An 18,577-nucleotide genomic window follows, 5' to 3' on the forward strand; every position below is an offset into this window, starting at 1 on the left:
AGAGTGCAAGCTCTGTTTTGATAACCAAGTGGAACCTCCTTTGCCCTTTTGTTCTTCTTGTATTGAGGGAACTCTAATGTACAAAGAGACATTTTTTCTGAGCTACCATTCTCTCTGGATGATGCTAGTCAAGTAATGCCACAGCCTTCTCCTCAAGCGTCCCAAACTTTACCGTTGTCACATGCAGTGCCCTGCGGTTCCTCGCAATCTCCTTGAGGAGTATATTTGCATACAGAAATTGCTGCCCAGGTATCCTCGGCGGTATCTGAGAGGCTAGCTGCCATCCCCATGCTTCAGGGAAGACGCAAGAGGAAAGTTAGGGAATCAGGTAGTAAAGTTTCTGATCCAGTCCAAGCTAACCAAGTTGCTCTTGGGTGAAATCTCAGATTTGGATAGTATAATTCCTTCTTCTGATGCTGAAGTGGTTTCCTTCAGACTCAAGCTTAAACACCTTCGTGTTTTGTTAAAGGTGGTGTTGGCCACTTTGGACAACTCCGATACTCCTGTTATTGTCAACCCTAAGAAATCTAGCAAATTAAATAGATACTTTGATGTACTGATGTACCCTCCCCTGGGGAGGTGTTTCCAGTGCTAGATTGCGCTACGGCGATTATTGCCCGGAAATGGGAGAGACCTGGAGTTCCTATTTCTCGCTCTCTGGGCTTTAGGAAGATGTTTCCGGTGGCTGACTCCATTAAGGAGTCGTGGCAGACTGTCCCTAAGGTGGAAGGGGCAATCTCTACACTTGCCAAGAGGACTACTATTCCTATTTTGGATAGTTTCTCGTTCAAGGACCCTATGGACAAGAAGCTGGAGGCTTTCTTTAAAAAGATGTATATTCACCATGGTCTACAAAGGCAACCGGCAGTGTGTATTGCTACATTGGTTTGACGCTTTGTGAGTCCCTCCAAGCTAAGACTCATTTGGAGGAGAAACAGGATAAAGGCTCTTAAGTTAGCCAATTCCTTTATCACTGATGCCTCATTGCAGGCCTTTAAGTTGGGAGCCAAAATATCTGGGCTTGCGATTTTGGTGCGCAGAGCGTTATGGCTGAAATCTTGGTCAGCTTATGTTTCTTCTAAATCTAAGCTTTTGGCGATTCCTTACAAGGGAAAGACCTTGTTTGGGCCGGGTTTGGCAGAAATTCCGATATCACGGGTGGTAAGTGATCTTTTCTGCCTCAAGATAGGAAGAATAAACCGAAAGGACGTCAGAGTAATTTTCGTTCCTTTCGTAACTTCAGAGGTAAGTCTTCCCCCTCCTCTACCAAGCAGGAACAGTCCAAGCTCTCTTGGAAACCCAGTCAGTCTTGGAACAAGGGGAAGCAATCTAAGAAGCCCGCAGCTAAGTCTAAGTCAGCATGAAGGGTTTGCCCCCAATCCGGGATCGGATCAAGTCGGGGGCAGACTCTCTCTGTTTTCTCAAGCATGGATACGAGGTGTCCCAGACACGTGGCTATAGTATCCCAAGGTTACAAGTTAGAATTCAAAAACCTTTCCTCCCAGGGGCAAATTCCACCTCTCAAGATTATCTGCAAACCAGATAAAAAGAGAGGCGTTCTTAATATGTGTACAGGATCTTTCCCTCCTGGGAGTGATAGTTCCAGTCCCAGTACAGGAACATGGTCTAGGGTTCTATTCCAACCTGTTTGTGGTTCCCAAAAAAGAGGGAACTTTCAGGCCTATTCTGGATCTAAAGTTCCTTAACAAGTTTCTCAGAGTGCCGTTCTTCATAATGGAGACTATCCGTTCCATTCTTTCTTTAGTGCAAGAGGGTCAGTTCATGACGACCATAGACCTGAAGGATGCGTACCTCCACGTTCCCATTCACAGGTATCATCACACATTTCTGAGGTTTGCCTATCTGGACAAACACTTTCAGTTTGTGGCTCTTCCATTTGGCCTCGCCACAGCTCGCAGAATTTTCTCAAAGGTCCTGGAAGCACTGCTGGCAGTAATTCGGTCTCGAGGAATTGCAGTGGCACCTTATCTGGATGACATTCTGGTTCAGGCACCATCTTTTCAACTAGCAAAATCTCACACAGAGATCTTGTTGTCTTTTTTTCGTTCCCACAGATGGAAGGTAAATTTGGAAAAAGTTCCCTTGTTTCGGATACAAGGGTAGTCTTCTTAGGAATCATTATAGATTCCCTATCAATGAAAATATTTCTGATGGAGGTCAGAAGAGCCAAGATTCTTGCCTCTGTCTACAGTCTGCTGTTAGACCATCAGTGGCCCAATGTATGGAGGTAATTGGTTTGATAGTGGCTTCCATGGACATAATTCCCTTTGCTCGTTACCATTTGAGAGCTCTACAGTTATTCCACTAGGGCTGTTTCTTCTTGGGCTTTCAAAGATGAGGCTTCAGTGGAACAAATTTGCAAGGCTGAAACTTGGTCCTCTTTGCATACTTTTTTCAAATGTTATAATTTTGATACTTTTGCCTCGGCTGAGGCTTCTTTTGGGAGAAAGGTTCATCAAGCGGTGGTTCCTTCTGTTTAGGTTCCCTGTCTTGTCCCTCCCTAATCATCTGTGTCCTCTGGCTTGGGTATTGATTCCCAACAGTAATTGATGATCCCGTGGACTCACCATATCTTAGGAAAGAAAGCAAAATTTATGCTTACCTGATAAATTTCTTTTTTTCTGAGAGTTTTTTTTGTCTAAACCTCAGGCACCCTACACCTTGTGTTATTCCTTTTCTCCATTTTCCTTTGCTCGAATGACTGGGGATTGTGGGAAGGGGAGTGACACTTAACAGCTTTGCTGTGGTGCTCTTTGCCTCCTCCTGCTGGCCAGGAGTGATATTCCCTACAGTAATTGATGATCCCGTGGACTCACCATATCCGTAAAGAAAGAAATTTATCAGGTAAGCATACATTTTTTTTTTTGCCTAACTGCAGCACAATTAGGACATTATAATGGCAGCAGCATGTATCAATTTCTCAGTATTTATCAGCCAAATATGCCTATATATATATATATATATATATATATATATATATATATATATATAGAGAGAGAGAGAGAGATGTTCGTTTGCCCACTTGTGAAGTTTTATGTTTTCCATTGCCCTGCAACTAATTCTTGTAGCATTCTTTTTATTCTTTTCATTATGTTCTAGAGAATATTGTGTGGGTGTAAATAAACACACATACATTTTTTTTATAATGCAAGAAAGACTGTATTTTCTAGCAGAGTGGATTTGATTTAAATCACAATTTAAATAACTAGAAGTAAGACTCCTTTTTAAATCATGGTTTGCTATATAAAGGTTTCATTTTTAGAATAATAACTTTCAGATAATATTTTTTATATCGGAAAATTTCTGATTTATATGCCATTCAAAATACATAGATCATTAGATTTTTTGGGAAGTGGACAATCTTCAGTTTTATCGGTTCATAGTTGATTAACTTTTCAGCTTTACTTTATTGGAAGGAGAAAAAATAATGAATACTAACTAAAACAATAACATATTTCATTTTTAATGTTTGTCCCTTCCTCCTCACACTTAGGTCCTTGTGCAGATCTTTTCCACTCCAAACAATCTTCTATTCATTGAGCTTCTTGATACTTAGTAAGAGTTAATTCTGTGTCCATAGATTTGAAGGGGAGAAATGGCATTACAGGGACAGTGAAGTCAAAATTAAACTTTAATGATTCCACTTACTTCCAATTTCCAATTCCTCTTATCTAATTTGCTTTGTTTTCTTGGTATCCATTGTTGAAAAGCATACATAGGTAGGCTCAGGAGCAATGCACTACTGTGATCTAGCTGATTGTAATTGGCTCACCAAGTATGTTCACCTAACTCCCAGTAGAGCAATGTTCTCCTTCAACAAAGGATACCAAGAGAATGAAGCAAAATTGATAAAAGTAAATATTAATTGTATATTCTATCTGAATAATGAAAGAAAATTAAATTTTGTCCCTTTTAATGTCTATTTCTCAACTTTGTATATTTATTTTATAACATTTGTGTTGTGATAAAGGGGCACATTATTTCTGCAGACACATTCACAGTTTTGAGAACTACAAAACAAAGAATATGTGACATCATCTAGGCAGAAAAATGCCAAAAATAATCTTACAGAAACCTCTGTGAGAGCATTACAATTAAAGGGATATGAAACCCATTTTTTTTTCTTTCATGTAAGCTTAGGAGCCGGCATACTTTTGATTCAGCACCTGGGTAGCGCTTGCTGATTGGTGACTAAATGTAGCCATCAATCAAATGGGCCAGCTCCTGAGTATACCTTCCTGCTTTTTCAAATAAAGATTCGAAGAGAAGGTAGAAAAATTGATAATAGGAATAAATTAGAAAGTTGTTTAAAATTGCCTGCTCTATCTGAATCGTGAAAGATAAAAATGTGGGTTTCCTATCCCTTTAATTTACCAAAACATGAATATACAGCCTCATACCTACATAATTAAAAACAAATCCTTATTTCAAGTTTAATAACCTTTGGATAAAAATGTTCCTTAAATAGAAACTATAGATAGATTTAAAAAAAAAAAATCCACCCTGTTTTCTAGTCATTGTCATCCAATGGATTTCTATTTTTTAATTATAATATTTGTAGTGGAAAGACGGCGCCGGGACAAAATTAATAATTGGATTGTGCAGCTTTCTAAAATCATTCCTGACTGCTCAATGGAGAACACCAAATCCGGACAGGTAATTAGATGGCAGGCATTGGTGCCATACATATTTTTGTGGCTGAGTTTGCGTCATCTTTATTTTCATTAGATCATTGACTGGATGGAGATTTGTGAGTAACTTGTTACAAGTTATGTCTCCAATTATGACCTTTATTGCCAATGTATTCCTCTTACTGAGTTAAATATTTGTTATGTATATAATGCATAGTGCATAGTTATAAAAGCCTCTTTTTGACTGCATAGCTTTTTCTATTTCATGGAAGTTCAGGGTCATAGCTCCTACACTTGACCTTGTTTATCGATTTTTATTTGTGTGTCCAAACATGGGCAGATGTAAAAGACCTTGTGCACTAAATAGTCAAGTAAATAGAAATATACTTAAGTATATGCAGTATAGAATCTAGCATTACTGGATGGAGTGGAAAAATATATACTTTGCAAAGTAAACTACAGGGGAAACTGAAAAAAATAAATGTGCACTGCATGTTTTTTTACAGTGTTCATTTAAATGCACCATCTTTTGCTTTGTAGAGCAAGGGAGGCATCTTATCTAAAGCCTGTGACTACATCCAGGAACTGCGACAAAGCAACCACCGCTTATCTGAAGAACTGCAGACCTTGGACCAGCTTCAAATGGACAATGAGCTTCTGAGACAGCAGGTAGGGGATAGTACAATGATGACTGATGGAATTCAACATTTACAGATCTAGTTGGAAATTGTCTCTCACTACAAGACCTGAGTAGTTGGTTGGGTTGCCAGCACTTGGAAGCTGTCATGATCGTAAAAAAGGATTATTTATCTTCTGTTCTTTAGGTGGAGGATCTGAAGAACAAGAACCTTATCCTGCGAGCACAGCTGCGCCATCACGGAGTAGAAATTATCATCAAGAACGATACTCGCTGAGAGGATAAGCAACACCGGGAGACCAACATGAGTGGGTGCTCTTCAGCAGGAGGTTCACACAAATAACTGCTCTTGCACAACAGACCACATTTGTTTTCCTCTTATGAGTTTACCCTTCATCTGTGCTCCTCTACTTTTGTATTATTTTTTCTGAAGGCTGACTTTTTGCATGTCCAGAAAGGATGTGGTCAGCCTCTGTTTATAAAATGTAAATATCCTCCTGAGCAATAAGACAAGAAGTCGGATGTCACCAGGACATCATTCTGCTTTTTCCTCTGGAAGGAGTTGTAGAAATGTATATTTGTTTTGTACTTGTTGAATGCTGCTTCTTTTTGTGTTGGTGTGAATGTGTAGTCCTAATCCTTTATTATATTCTAGTTTTAATTAGGGCTAATTGTAATGTACATTACTTCTATATTTGTTTTTTTTTGTGTTTAACCCCTTGGAAACTTAGTTTGGGGGCAGCAAGTCAAAGCGCCCTTCCCTGCATTTCTCTCTTGAGCTGGCACTTCTCCAGAATTAAATGCATCCATGTTCCAATTGCTGTAATTATGTCTATTGCAGCTTTTCATGCTGCGTAATCCAATCTGCTGTAAGATAACCAACTGCCATTGTGAAATGTCCAAATGTCGGCTGTTTTTATTAAAAGTCTTCCAAAAAGAACCCAAAAGTTATGGGAAATAATTGTCAAAATTAATTTGCAGCACTTTGTCCAATTTTAAATGGAAAATGGTTCAATTGAGTCAATGTTACTTTAACTTTGTTTTGGAAAATTTTAATATTAGTCTGAAAGAGATGGTGTTTCATCAGTTATTTAATATATATTGGTTGTTCTTGGAATGTGTTAAACCACAAAACTGTTCTGTTATGCATATGAAGTACCATTTAAATATATTTCTTTCATGTAATTGGCAAGAGTGACGTATGGGATATACAATCCTACCAGGAGGGGCAAAGTTTCCCAAACCTCAAAATGCCTATAAATACACCCCCCACCACACCCACAATTCAGTTTTACAAACTTTGCCTCCTATGGAGGTGGTGAAGTAAGTTTGTGCTAGATTTTCTACGTTGATATGCGCTTCTCTGCTTTTTTGAAGCCCGGTTCCTCTCAGTGCAGTGAATGACAGAGGGATGTGAAGGGAGTATTACCTATTGAATACAATGGTCATCCTAACGGGGATCTATTTCATAGGTTCTCTGTTATCGGTCGTAGAGATTCATCTCCTACCTCCCTTTTCAGATCGACGATATACTCTTATATACCATTGCCTCTGCTGATTCTCGTTTCAGTACTGGTTTGGCTATCTACTTTATGTAGATGAGTGTCTTTTGGTAAGTATGTTTCCTTAAGACACTCTCAGCTATGGTTTGGCACTTTATATTTAAAGTTCTAAATATATGTTTGTACTTATATTTGTCATGATTCAGGTTTCTCAGTATATTTCCTTTTTGCAGACTGTCAGTTTCATATTTGGGAAATGCATATATATATAAAAAAAAAATTCTTACCTGAATTTTTCAAGATTGCGGGCTGTTAGGCTCGTGGGAGCGCAAAATGCTATAATTTGAGTCTTTCTTGGCGCAAGAATTATGTTTGTTGACCTTATTTCGTCATTTCCGGCGTCTTAGTTGGCGCCAAGTTTTTTTCACGTAGTTGCGTCATCTATGATGCTCGTATTTGTTGCAGACGTTCTTGGCGCCAAAAAATATTTTGTCTGTTGGGCATCATACTTGGCGCTAAACTTTTTGACATTATTTAAGACTTCATTTCTTTTTGCTTCTGGTTTCCAGAGGCTTATTTTGTTTTGCATTTCTTTCCCATTCCTGAAACTCTCATATAAGGAAATTGATAATTTTGCTTTATATGTTATTTTTTTCTCTTACATATTGCAAGATGTCTCAAACTGACCCTGTTTCAGAATCTACTACTGGAATCCTGATGCCGGTTCTACCAAAGCTTAGTGCATTTGTTGTAAACTTGTGGTAACTGTTCCTCCGGCTGTAATTTGTGATAGTTGTCATGACTAACTTTTACATGCATATTTCCATTAGTAGTAGTCCATTACCTGTTGCTGGTCCTTCAACATTCCATTCAGAAGGCTTTGTCTGTCATACCGCCTTCTAATAAACGTAAATGGTCTTTTAAAACTTCTCATAAAGTTGATGAATTTTTAAATGACCGACAACATTCTGATTTATCTATCTCTGATGAGGATCTATCTGGTTCAGAAGATTCTGCCTCAGATATTGACACTGACAAATCTTCATATTTGTTTAAAATGGAGTATATTCGTTCCTTATTAAAGGAGGTGTTGATTGCATTGGATATGGAGGAGACTAGTCCTCTTGATATTAAAACTAATAAACGTTTAAATTCGGTTTTTAAACCTGATGTAGTTATTCCTGAGGGTTTTCCAGTTCCTGATGCTATTTCAGATGTGATTTCTAGGGAATGGAATAGACTGGGTACTTCTTTTACTCCTCCAAGGTTTAAGAAATTGTATCCTTTACCGTCTGATATATTGCAGTTTTGGGAAAAGATCTCCAAAGTTGATGGGGCCATCTCTACGGCAGATAGTACTTCTTTTAAAGATCCTTTAGATAGGAAACTTCAATCTTATCTAAGGAAGGCTTATTTATGTTCAGGTCATCTTCTCAGGCCTGCTATTTCTTTAGTTGATGTTGCAGCTGCTTCAACTTTTTGGTTGGAAACCTTAGTGCAACAAGTACCAGATCATAATGTGTATAGCATTGTTAAGTTAATTCAACATGCTAATTTAATTTGTGATGCCATTTTTGATATCATTAGAATTGATGTTAGATATATGTCTTTAGCTATTTTAGCTAAAAGAGCTTTATGGCTTAAATCTTGGAATTCTGATATGACTTCTAAATCAACGTTGCTATCTCTCTCTTTTCAAGGTAATAAATTATTTGGTTCTCAGTTGGATTCGATTATTTCAACTGTCACTGGGGGGAAGGGAGCTTTTTTTGTCTAAGGGTAAATTTAAGGCTGCTAACCATTTTCGTTCCTTTCAACAAAATAAGGAACAGAAACCTGATCCTTCCCCTAAGGGAATGGTTTCCAATTGGAAGCCTTCTTCAGTCTGGAATAAATCCAAGCCATTTAAAAGATCAAAATCAGCCCCCAAGTCCGCATGAAGGTGCGGCCCTCATTCCAGCCCAGCTGGTAGGGTGCAGACTAAGTTTTTTCAAGGATGTTTGGATTAATTCAGTCCAAAATCATTGGATTCAGAACATTGTCTCTTAGGGGTACAGAATAGGTTTCAAAGTAAGGCCGCCTGTGAGAAGTTTCTTTCTCTCACGCATTCAAGTGAACCCAGAAAAAGCTCAGGCTTTCCTGAAGTGTGTTTCAGACCTGGAGTTGTCTGGGGTAATTGTGCCAGTTCCTTTTCAGGAACGGTGTCTGGGGTTTTATTCAAATCTGTTCATTGTCCCAAAGAAGGAGAATTCTTTCAGACCAGTTCTGGATCTAAAAATTTTGAATAGTTATGTAAGAATACCAACATTCAAGATGGTGACTATAAGGACTATCCTGCCTTTTTTGTTCAGCAAGGGCATTATATGTCCACAATAGACTTACAGGATGCATATCTTCATATTCCGATTCATCCAGATCACTATCAGTTCCTGAGATTCTCTTTTCTAGACGAGCATTACCAATTTGTTGCTCTTCCTTTTGGCCTAGCAACAGCTCCAAGGATCTTTTCAAAGGTTCTCGGTGCTCTACTCTCTGTAATCAGAGATCGGGGTATTGCAGTGTTTCCTTATTTGGACGATATCTTGGTACTTGCTCAGTCTTTACATTCTGCAGAATCTCACACAAATCAACTTGTGTTGTTTCTTCAAAAACATGGTTGGAGGATCAATTTACCAAAAAGTTCTTTGATTCCTCAGACAAGGGTAACCTTTTTAGGATTCCAAATAGATTCAGCATACATGACTTTGTCTCTAACAGACAAAAGTCTGAAATTGGTTTCAGCTTGTCGGAACCTTCAGTTTCAGTCATTCCCTTCAGTAGCTATGTGCATGGAGGTTTTAGGTCTCATGACTGCAGCATCGGACGCGATCCCCTTTGCTCGTTTTCACATGAGACCTCTTCAGCTTTGTATGCTGAACAAATGGTGCAGGGATTATACAAAGATATCACAATTAATATCCTTAAATCCCAATGTTCGACTATCTCGGACTTGGTGGTTAGATCACCATCGTTTAGTTCAAGGGTCCTCCATGAGTCTTTACAAAGGTTCTGGGAGCTCTGCTCGCGGTGGCGAAATCCAGAGGTATTGCAGTAGTGCCTTATCTGGACGACATCCTGGTCCAGGCTCCGTCCTGCCGGCTTGCAGAGGACCATTCGAGAGCTCTTCTACTTCGATCTCATGGATGGAAAATAAACTCGGGAAAGAGTTCTCTGGTTCCCAGTACCAGAGTGGAGTTCCTGGGAACGATAATAGACTCCATATCCTTGAAGATTTCCCTGACAGACCAGAGACGTTGCAAAATTGTCTCCAGCTATCTTGCCCTTCATACCTCCTCAAGGCCTTCTGTGGCCCAGTGTATGGAGGTGATTGGGCTCATGGTATCCAGCATAGATGTCATACCATACGCCAGGTTCCATCTCAGACCTCTTCAGTTGTGCATGCTGAAGCAATGGAACGGCGATCACTCGGATCTATCTCAACAGATTTCTCTGGACGGCAGAGCGAGAAAATCCCTCTCTTGGTGGCTCAGTCCGGATAGGCTGTCCCATGGGACATCCCTTCTTGAGACCATCCTAGGAGATTGTGACTATGGACGCAAGCCTCTCAGGATGGGGAGCTGTTTGGGGTGCCAGGAAGGCACAGGACAGGTGGAATCAGGAGTCGCCGCGTCTTCTGATCAACATCCTGGAACTTCGAGCGATCTTCAATGCTCTGAGCACTTGGCCCCTCCTGGGTTTGTCCCAGTTCATCAGATTCCAGTCGGACAACATTACCTCGGTGGCTTATATCAGCCATCAGGGGGGGACTAGAAGCTCCCTAGCCATTAAGGAAAGTTTCTCAGATTCTGGAATGGGCGGAGACCCACAACTGTCGGCTATCCACATTCCGGGTGTGGACAACTGGGAAGGGGATTTTCTCAGCAGACAATCGTTTTATCCGGGGGAATAGTCTCTAAACCCCAAGGTGTTTGCAGAGCTTTGCATCAGATGGGGGACACCGGAGATAGATCTCATGGCGTCCAGAGTCAACTTAAAGCTACCCAGATACGGGTCGCGGTCCAGGGATCCCCAGGCAGAACTGATAGATGCCTTAGCAGTGCCTTGGGGGTTCAACCTAGTTTACATATTTCCACTGTTACCACTTCTTCTTCGAGTTGAGGCCCGCATCAAACCGACGGAGCAAGCTTAGACTATTCTGATTGCTCCGTCGGGGCCACGAATGATGTTTGCGGATCTGGTGGGGATGTCATTGTCTCCTCCATAGAGGTTACCCTGTCGCAGGGATCTGTTGATACAGGGTCCCTTTGTGCATCAAAATCTAGATTCTCGGCGCGTCTGACTGCGTGAAGATTGAACGCTTAGTCCTAGCCAAGAGGATTTTTTCGGAAAGTGTGATTGATTTTCTCATTCAAGCCAGGAAGCCGGTCACCTGACGCATCTATCATAAGGTGTGGAGGACCTACTTATTCTGGTGTGGGGCCGTAGGTATCCAGGATCCTTTCCTTCCTCCAGGATGGTTTGGAGAAGGGACTTGCCGCCAATTCCTTAAAGGGACAGATTTCGACTCTTTCTGTGTTACACAAGAAGCTTGCTGAGCTTCCTGATATTCAGTCCTTTGTTCAAGCTCTGTCCAGAATCAGGCCTGTGTTTAGACATTCCGCTCCTCCTTGGAGTAGCCCATGCACTCGGTTGATAAGGCTGTTCTTCGCACTTGGTTGGGGTTTCTCCCTAAGGTTTTTTTCTGATTGCAACATCAATCAGGAGATTGTGGTTCCTTCCTTGTGTCCTAATCCTCATTCTTCGAAGGAACGGTTACTTCATAATTTGGATGTGGTTCGAGCTTTGAAATTCTATCTTCAGGCTACGAAGGATTTTAGAGAGACTTCAGCATTGTTTGTTGTCTATTCAGGGAAGCGCAAAGGGCAGAAGGCTTCTTCGACTTCCCTATCTTTTTGGCTGAGGAGCATGATTCGCTTGGCTTATGAGACAGCGGGACATAAGCCTCCTCAGAGGATTACGGCTCACTCAACTAGAGCTGTGGCTTCTTCTTGGGCCTTCAAGAATGAGGCCTCTATGGAGCAGATTTGTAAGGCGGCTACCTGGTCCTCCTTACATTTTCAAAGTTTTACAAATTTGATGTTTTTGCTTCAGCGGAAGCAGCTTTTGGGAGAAAGGTTTTGCAGGTTGTGGTGCCCTCAGATTAAGGTCTGCCTCTCTTTTGCCCTCCCGTTTTTTTTCATTCAGTGTTTTTTAGAGCTTGGGTATTTGTTTCCCCACAAGTAATGAATGAAACCATTGACTCTCCTTATATTAAGATGGAAAACAAATTATGCTTTCCTGATGATTTCATTTCCATCTGTATGAGGAGAGTCCACTGCCCCTACCGGTTTTCCGTTGGGCGCACCTACGTTTCTTTTGTTTCTTCTGGCACCATTTATACCCTGATATTTCTCCTACTGTTCCTTGTTCCCTCGGCAGAATGACTGGAGGATGAGGGGAGTGGGGGAGGTATTTAAGCCTTTGGCTGGGGTGTCTTTGCCTCCTCCTGGTGGCCAGGTTCTTTATTCCCACAAGTAATGAATAAAGCCGTGGACTCTCCTCATACAGATGGAAATGAAATTATCAGGTGAGCATAATTTGTTTTTGCTTTTATCATCAAATTTGCTTTATTTTTGTGGTATTGTTTGTTGAAAGCTAAACCTTGGAAGGCTCATATGCTAATGTCTAAGCCCTTGAAGGCTGCCTTTAATCTGAATGCCTTTGTCAGTTTTCACAGCTAGAGGGCATTAGTTCATGTGTGCCATACAGATAACATTGTGCTCACACCCATGGAGTTACTTATGAGAGGGCACTGATTTGCTAAAAAGCAAGTTTTTCAAAAGAACTGAAATAAGTGGGCAGTCTGCAGAGGCTTAGATACAAAGTAATAACAGAGGTAAAAAGTGTATTAATATAACAGTGTTAGTTATGCAAAACTGGGGAATTGATAATAAAAGGATTATCTATCTTTTTAAACTATAACTATTCTGGAGTAGGCTGTCCCTTTAAAGCAGTAGGCAATATAAAAATAAGAAGGGCCAGAACAATACCAAAAGCAATGGGTATAAATAAACTGAAATACTAAAAGTATGGTGAGAATATTTCTTAGTAAAACAGAATTTGGTACCTGAAGCATCAGATGAATATTTAATGCTTCATGAATTGTATGAGAGATCTCGTGCTGATTATCCTCTTCTGTGGATAAGCTAAAGTTGTCTAGCAAAGGTTGTATTTAGTAAAAAGAAATAACGTTCAAGGTCTTGTTCCAGAGAGACTTCTCTTATAGAATTGTAAGAAGGGTGAATTATTGCAGAGCAAATGGTAATGTATGAGCAACACTCAATATCTGAAAGAACACCCATTTCTTTCTAATGACACCGAGTCCACGGATCATCATAATTACTATTGGGAATATCACTCCTGACCAGCAGGAGGAGGCAAAGAGCACCACAGCAAAGCTGTTAAATACCACTCCCCTTACCCACAACCCCCAGTCATTCTCATTGCTTGTATCAGTTACAAGGAAGGGGTAAAGCTAGATTCTTCAATCAAGAGTTTTATATATTAAGCAGAACAGGTTTGTTCTGATTTTTCTGGGGTTTAGCTGTAGTCCACTTCCGTCTCTACAGTAGAGAAGTGGTGGCTTTTAAGCTTCTGGGAACTGGGGGGGGGGGGTATAATCCCTTCTGTGCCTCCCAGGTTGTGAGCCGCCCTTTTGGTAAAAAGACTATGTAGGTTTACTTAGTCTTTTTCTTTCTGTATCCACAGGTCCATGTTAGGAGGGAAACCTTTCAAACCTAGTGAGCTGCCTTGCTGCCGGGCAGATTATTATGGAGAGAAGTGCTGTTTTTTATTTTTCTGAAGGTGTTCAGAAAAAAATGGCACTTATGGGGTTAACTTTTGAGATTGTGAATCTGTTTGTTTGTGCAGGTTTTTACATGGTGGCAGTTTTATGGGGCACTGTGAGAGGGACTGAATGTTTATGGCTCTGTTTGGGAGTGTTTTTTACACTCCTTATATGACATTACATTTTTTTCATTTTTATTGAGAGGCTGTGTTGTGTTGTCAGTCGTAGACTGCTGGATGCTTATTTTGGCCGACATTACTACTGTTTGTAGTAATGTCGGCCGGGAGGTGTTTGCATACGCCCACGATGGGCGGCGCTTCTGCTGCGCTAGTTTTGCACACTCCTTTAGGAGGAAGTGTGTGATTTGTTTGCTTTTCCTGTTGACTCCTGTGCTGGTGCATGTGCGGTCAGTCTGGAGAGCAGGTGGTAGCAGTGGGAGAGTCCGGATCATCTCTGCTACTTTAGTTATTACTCTAGTCCGTGGGAGGTCAGGTAAGCACCTCAGCAAGGCTTATTTAGGTGCTGCAGGGGTCAAGTTTTATATTGTATTGTATATTTTCTGTGTGATATGTTTAACGTTCATTCTTAAAGGGACTGTAACGTTTAAAAATTATTTTTTTGCTGCTGCAGTTTTCTGAATTTTTGAATTTCCTGCTTTATTGTTTCTTTTTTGTGTTAAGATGGATCAAAGGGACCTGCAAGGTATTACTTGCACTTGATGCTAATGTGGAGCCACCTATCCCTTTTTGTTTCTCATGTATAGAGAGAACATTACAGTATAGGGATAGACTTTTTTATTCAGAGCCTTAATTTTCTAAGGAGACTGTTTTTCAGGAGTCTCCTGTTCAAGCTATTCCGCAGCTTTCTCCCCAATCATCCCAATCTCAATCCTCTTCTTATGCAGTGCCCTGTGTCTCGTCTCAGGTTGGATTTTCGTTGCAGGATATGGCTACTCACATATCCTCTGCTGTATCTGAGGCTTTGTCTGCTTTTCCTGTTTTGCAAAAGGAAGTTTAAGGCTTCTGACTTTGTTGGAGTTATGTCACATGTTTCGTCCCATAAGTCTGAGGAAGAAGATTCTCCAGTAGCTTCTGAAGGGGAAATCTGATAGTGTAATTCCTTCTGCTGATTCTGAGGTGGTTTCTTTCAGATTTAAGCTGGAGCACCTCCAGTTGTTACTTTGGGAGGTTTTAGCTACCTTGGATGAGTCTGATTCAACAGTCATAGTTACTCCCTAGACAGTTCCTGAGGTAGAGGGAGCTATTTCCACTCTGGCTAAGAGGACCACTATTCCTATTGATGATAGTTGTTCTTTTAAAGATCCCATGGATAAGAAATTAGAAACTTTGCTGAAAATAATTTTTGTTCATCAGGGGTTCCAATGGCAGCGTGCTGGGTGTATTGCTACTATTACCAGTGAGGCTGCATATTGGTTTGATTCGTTGTCTGATTCTATTCAACAGGAGACTTCTCTGGAGGAGATTCAGGATAGAATTAAGGCTTTAAAGTTGGCCAATTATTTTATTGTGGATGCTTCTTTACAGGTCATCAAGTTGGGAGCAAAGATTTCTGGCTTTGTGGTTCTGGCACACAGGGCTTTATGGTTAAAGTCCTGATCTGCGGATGTATCATCCAAATCTAAGCTTTTATCCATTCCTTACAAGGGGAAGACTTTGTTTGGACTTGATTTGGCTGAAATTATTTCTGATATTACTGGTGGGAAGGGGCATTCTCTTCCTCAGGAGAAGAGAAAAAAAGAAGGGTCGTCAGAGTAATTTTCGTTCTGTTCGTAACTTCTCTGGTAAGTCTTCCTCTTCCTCCTCCTAACAGGATCAGCCCAAGCCTTCTTGGAGACACAATCAGTCCTGGAGCAAGGGGAAGTAATCCAAGAAGCCTGCCGCTGATTCAAAGTCAGCATGAAGGGTCTGCCCCCGATCCGGGACTGGATCGTGTGGGGGGCAGGCTGTCTTTTTTTCGCTCAATCCTGGGTTCGTGATGTTCCAGATCCCTGGGTGATAGATATTGTGTACTAGGGATACAGGCTGGAGTTCAAAATTTTTCCTCCCAGGGGCAGGTTTCATCTATCAAGGTTATCTGTAGACCAGATAAAAAGAGAGGCATTCTTAAGTTGTGTTCAGGATCTTTCCGACATGGGTGTGATCGTTCCTGTTCCAGTTCAGGAGCAGGGTCTAGGTTTTTATTCCAATCTGTTTATCGTTCCCAAAAAGGAGGGAACTTTCAGACCCATCCTGGATCTCAAGTGTGTAAACAAGTTTCTCAGAGTTCCGCCTTTCAAAATGGAAACTATTCGGTCAATTCTTCCTCTGGTTCAAGAGGGTCAATTCATGACTACAGTAGATCTAAAGGATGCATATCTGCATATTCCCATTTACAAGGATCATCACAAGTTTCAGAGATTTGCTTTCCTAGACAAGCATTTTCAGTTTGTGGATCTTCCTTTTTGTATTGCAACAGCTCCCAGGGTGTTTTCAAAGGTTCTGGGTGCGTTGCTGACAGTTCTCAGATTGCAGGGGGTTGCGGTAGCTCCTTATCTGGACGACATTCTAGTTCAGGCGCCATCTTTTCAACTAGCAAACTCCCACACGGAGTTGTTGTTGTCTTTTCTGCACTCCCACGGTTGGAAGGTGAATTTTGGAAAAAGTTCCATGATTACGGCTACAAGAGTGGTATTCTTGGGGACCATTATAGATTCTCTGGAAATGAAGATCTTTTTGACAGAAGTAAGGAAGTCAAAAATGTTCAATTCATGTCTGGCTCTTCAGTCATCTCCTCGGTCGTCGGTGGCCCAGTGTATGGAGGTTATTGGTCTGATGGTTTCGGTCATGGACATCATTCCGTTTGCCCGGTTTCATCTCAGACCTCTGCAGTTATGCATGCTGACACAGTGGAACAGGGATTATACGGATCTGTCTCCAAAGATTGTTTTAGATCAGGCAGCAAGAGATTCTATTCCGTGGTGGTTTTCTCAGGATCTTCTTTCCCAGGGAACCTGTTTTCGCAGGCCTTCCTGGGTGATTGTGACCACGGATGCCAGTCTGCTAGGTTGGGGTGCTGCCTGGGGTTCACTGAAGGCTCAGGGTCTGTGGACTTGGGAGGAATCGGTCCTTCCTATAAATGTCTTAGAGCTGAGGGCAATCTTCAATGCTCTTCTGGCCTGGCCTCAATTGGCTTCAACCCAGTTTATCAGATTTCAGTCGGACAATATAACGTCCGTGGCTTACATTAATCATCAGGGAGGAACTCTGAGTTCCTTGGCGATGAAGGAGGTAGCCAGGATTATTCAGTGGACGCAGGCTCACAGTTGTTGGCTGTCTGCGATCCACATTCCAGGGGTGGACAATTGGGAAGCAGATTTTCTGAGCAGACAGTCTTTTCATACGGGGGAGTGGGAACTTCATCCGGAGGTGTTTTCCAGTTTGATTCTCAAGTGGGGTCAACCAGAGTTGGATCTTATGGCATCTCGTCACAATGCCAAGCTTTCGAAGTACGGTTCGAGGTCAAGGGATTCTCAAGCGGTTTTAATAGATGCTCTAGCAGTTCCTTGGAAGTTCAGTCTGGCATACGGGTTTCCTTTGTTTGCCCTTCTTCCTCGAGTTATTGCTCAGATCCGACAGGAGAGGGCGTCGGTAATTCTCATTGCACCGGCGTAGCCTCACAGGATCTGGTATGCAGATCTGGTGGAGATGTCATTCTTTCCACCTTGGAGTCTTCCGTTGAGGAAGGACCTTCTACTTTGGGGTCCCTTCCTTCATCCAAATCTCATTTCTCTGAAGCTGACTGCTTGGAGATTGAACGCTTGATTCTATCTAAGTGTGGTTTTTCTGAGTCAGTTATTGAGACTATGATTCAGGCGCGTAAGCCTGTGACTAGAAAGATTTACAACAAGATATGGCGTAAATATCTGTATTGGTGTGAATCTAAGGGCTACTCCTTGGAGTAGAGTCAGGATTCCTAGGATTTTGTCTTTTCTCCAGGAGGGTCTGGAGAAGGGTTTATCTGCTAGTACCCTGAAGGGTCAAATTTCTGCTTAGTCTATTTTGTTACATAAACGTCTGGCGGATGTAACAGACGTTCAGTCTTTTTGTCAGGCTTTGGTTAGAATCCGACCTATGGTTAAGTTTTTGACTCCTCCTTGGAGTCTTAATTTGGTTCTGAAAGTTCTTCAACAGGCTCCGTTTGAGCCTATGCATTCTTTGGATACTAAGTTGTTAACCTGGAAGGTTCTGTTTTTGGTTGCTATCTCTTTGGCAAGAAGAGTTTCGGAGCTCTCGGCTTTGCAATGTAAAGCTCCTTTTCTTATTTTCCATTCTGATATGGTAGTATTACATACTGCTTTCGGTTTTCTTGCTAAGGTTGTTTCAGATAAGATTAATCAAGAAATTGTTGTTCCTTCTTTGTGTCCTAATCCTTCTTCTCATAAGGAACGCTTGTTGCACAACCTTGATGTAGTTCGTGCTTTGAAATATTATTTACAGGTGACTAAGGTTTTTCACCAGTCTTCTTTTATTTGTTATCTTTTCTGGGAAGCGTAAGGGTCAGAAAGCTACGGATACTTTGCTTTCTTGTTGGTTGAGGAGTATTATTCGCTTGGCATATAAGACTGCTGGTCAGCAGTCTCCTGAGAAAATCACGGCTCACTCCATGAGGGCTGTTTTTTTTTTTCTACCTGGGCTTTCAAAAATTGTGTTTCTGTAGATTTGCAAGGCTGCCAGTTTACACTCTTTTTCTATATTTCACAAATTTGATACTTTTGCTTCAGTTGAGGCTGTTTTGGGGGGAATGGTTCTTCAAGCAGTGGTGCCTTCTTTTAGGCTGTCTTGTCCCTCCCTTTTCATCCGTGTCCTCTACCTCTAGCTTGGGTATTAATTCCCAATAGTTA

At 41.3% G+C, this 18,577-nt stretch overlaps 1 protein-coding gene across 4 annotated transcripts in view; it reads left to right on the top strand.

Annotated features, from left to right (window-relative positions):
* Positions 1-6,236, top strand: part of USF1 (upstream transcription factor 1) — a 69,831-nt gene extending 63,595 nt beyond the window's left edge. For all 4 annotated transcript variants that reach the window (XM_053703014.1, XM_053703022.1, XM_053703040.1 and 1 more), the window contains 3 exons: positions 4,583-4,677; positions 5,193-5,321; positions 5,477-6,236. In XM_053703014.1, the coding sequence (XP_053558989.1) occupies positions 4,583-4,677; positions 5,193-5,321; positions 5,477-5,566 (314 nt within the window). In that variant the 3' untranslated portion in view covers positions 5,567-6,236. The remainder of the gene's footprint in view (positions 1-4,582; positions 4,678-5,192; positions 5,322-5,476) is intronic.
* The last annotated feature ends 12,341 nt before the right edge of the window (positions 6,237-18,577 follow it).

Source organism: Bombina bombina, chromosome 1, assembly GCF_027579735.1.
Source record: "Bombina bombina isolate aBomBom1 chromosome 1, aBomBom1.pri, whole genome shotgun sequence".
Taxonomy (NCBI): Eukaryota; Metazoa; Chordata; class Amphibia; order Anura; family Bombinatoridae; genus Bombina; species Bombina bombina.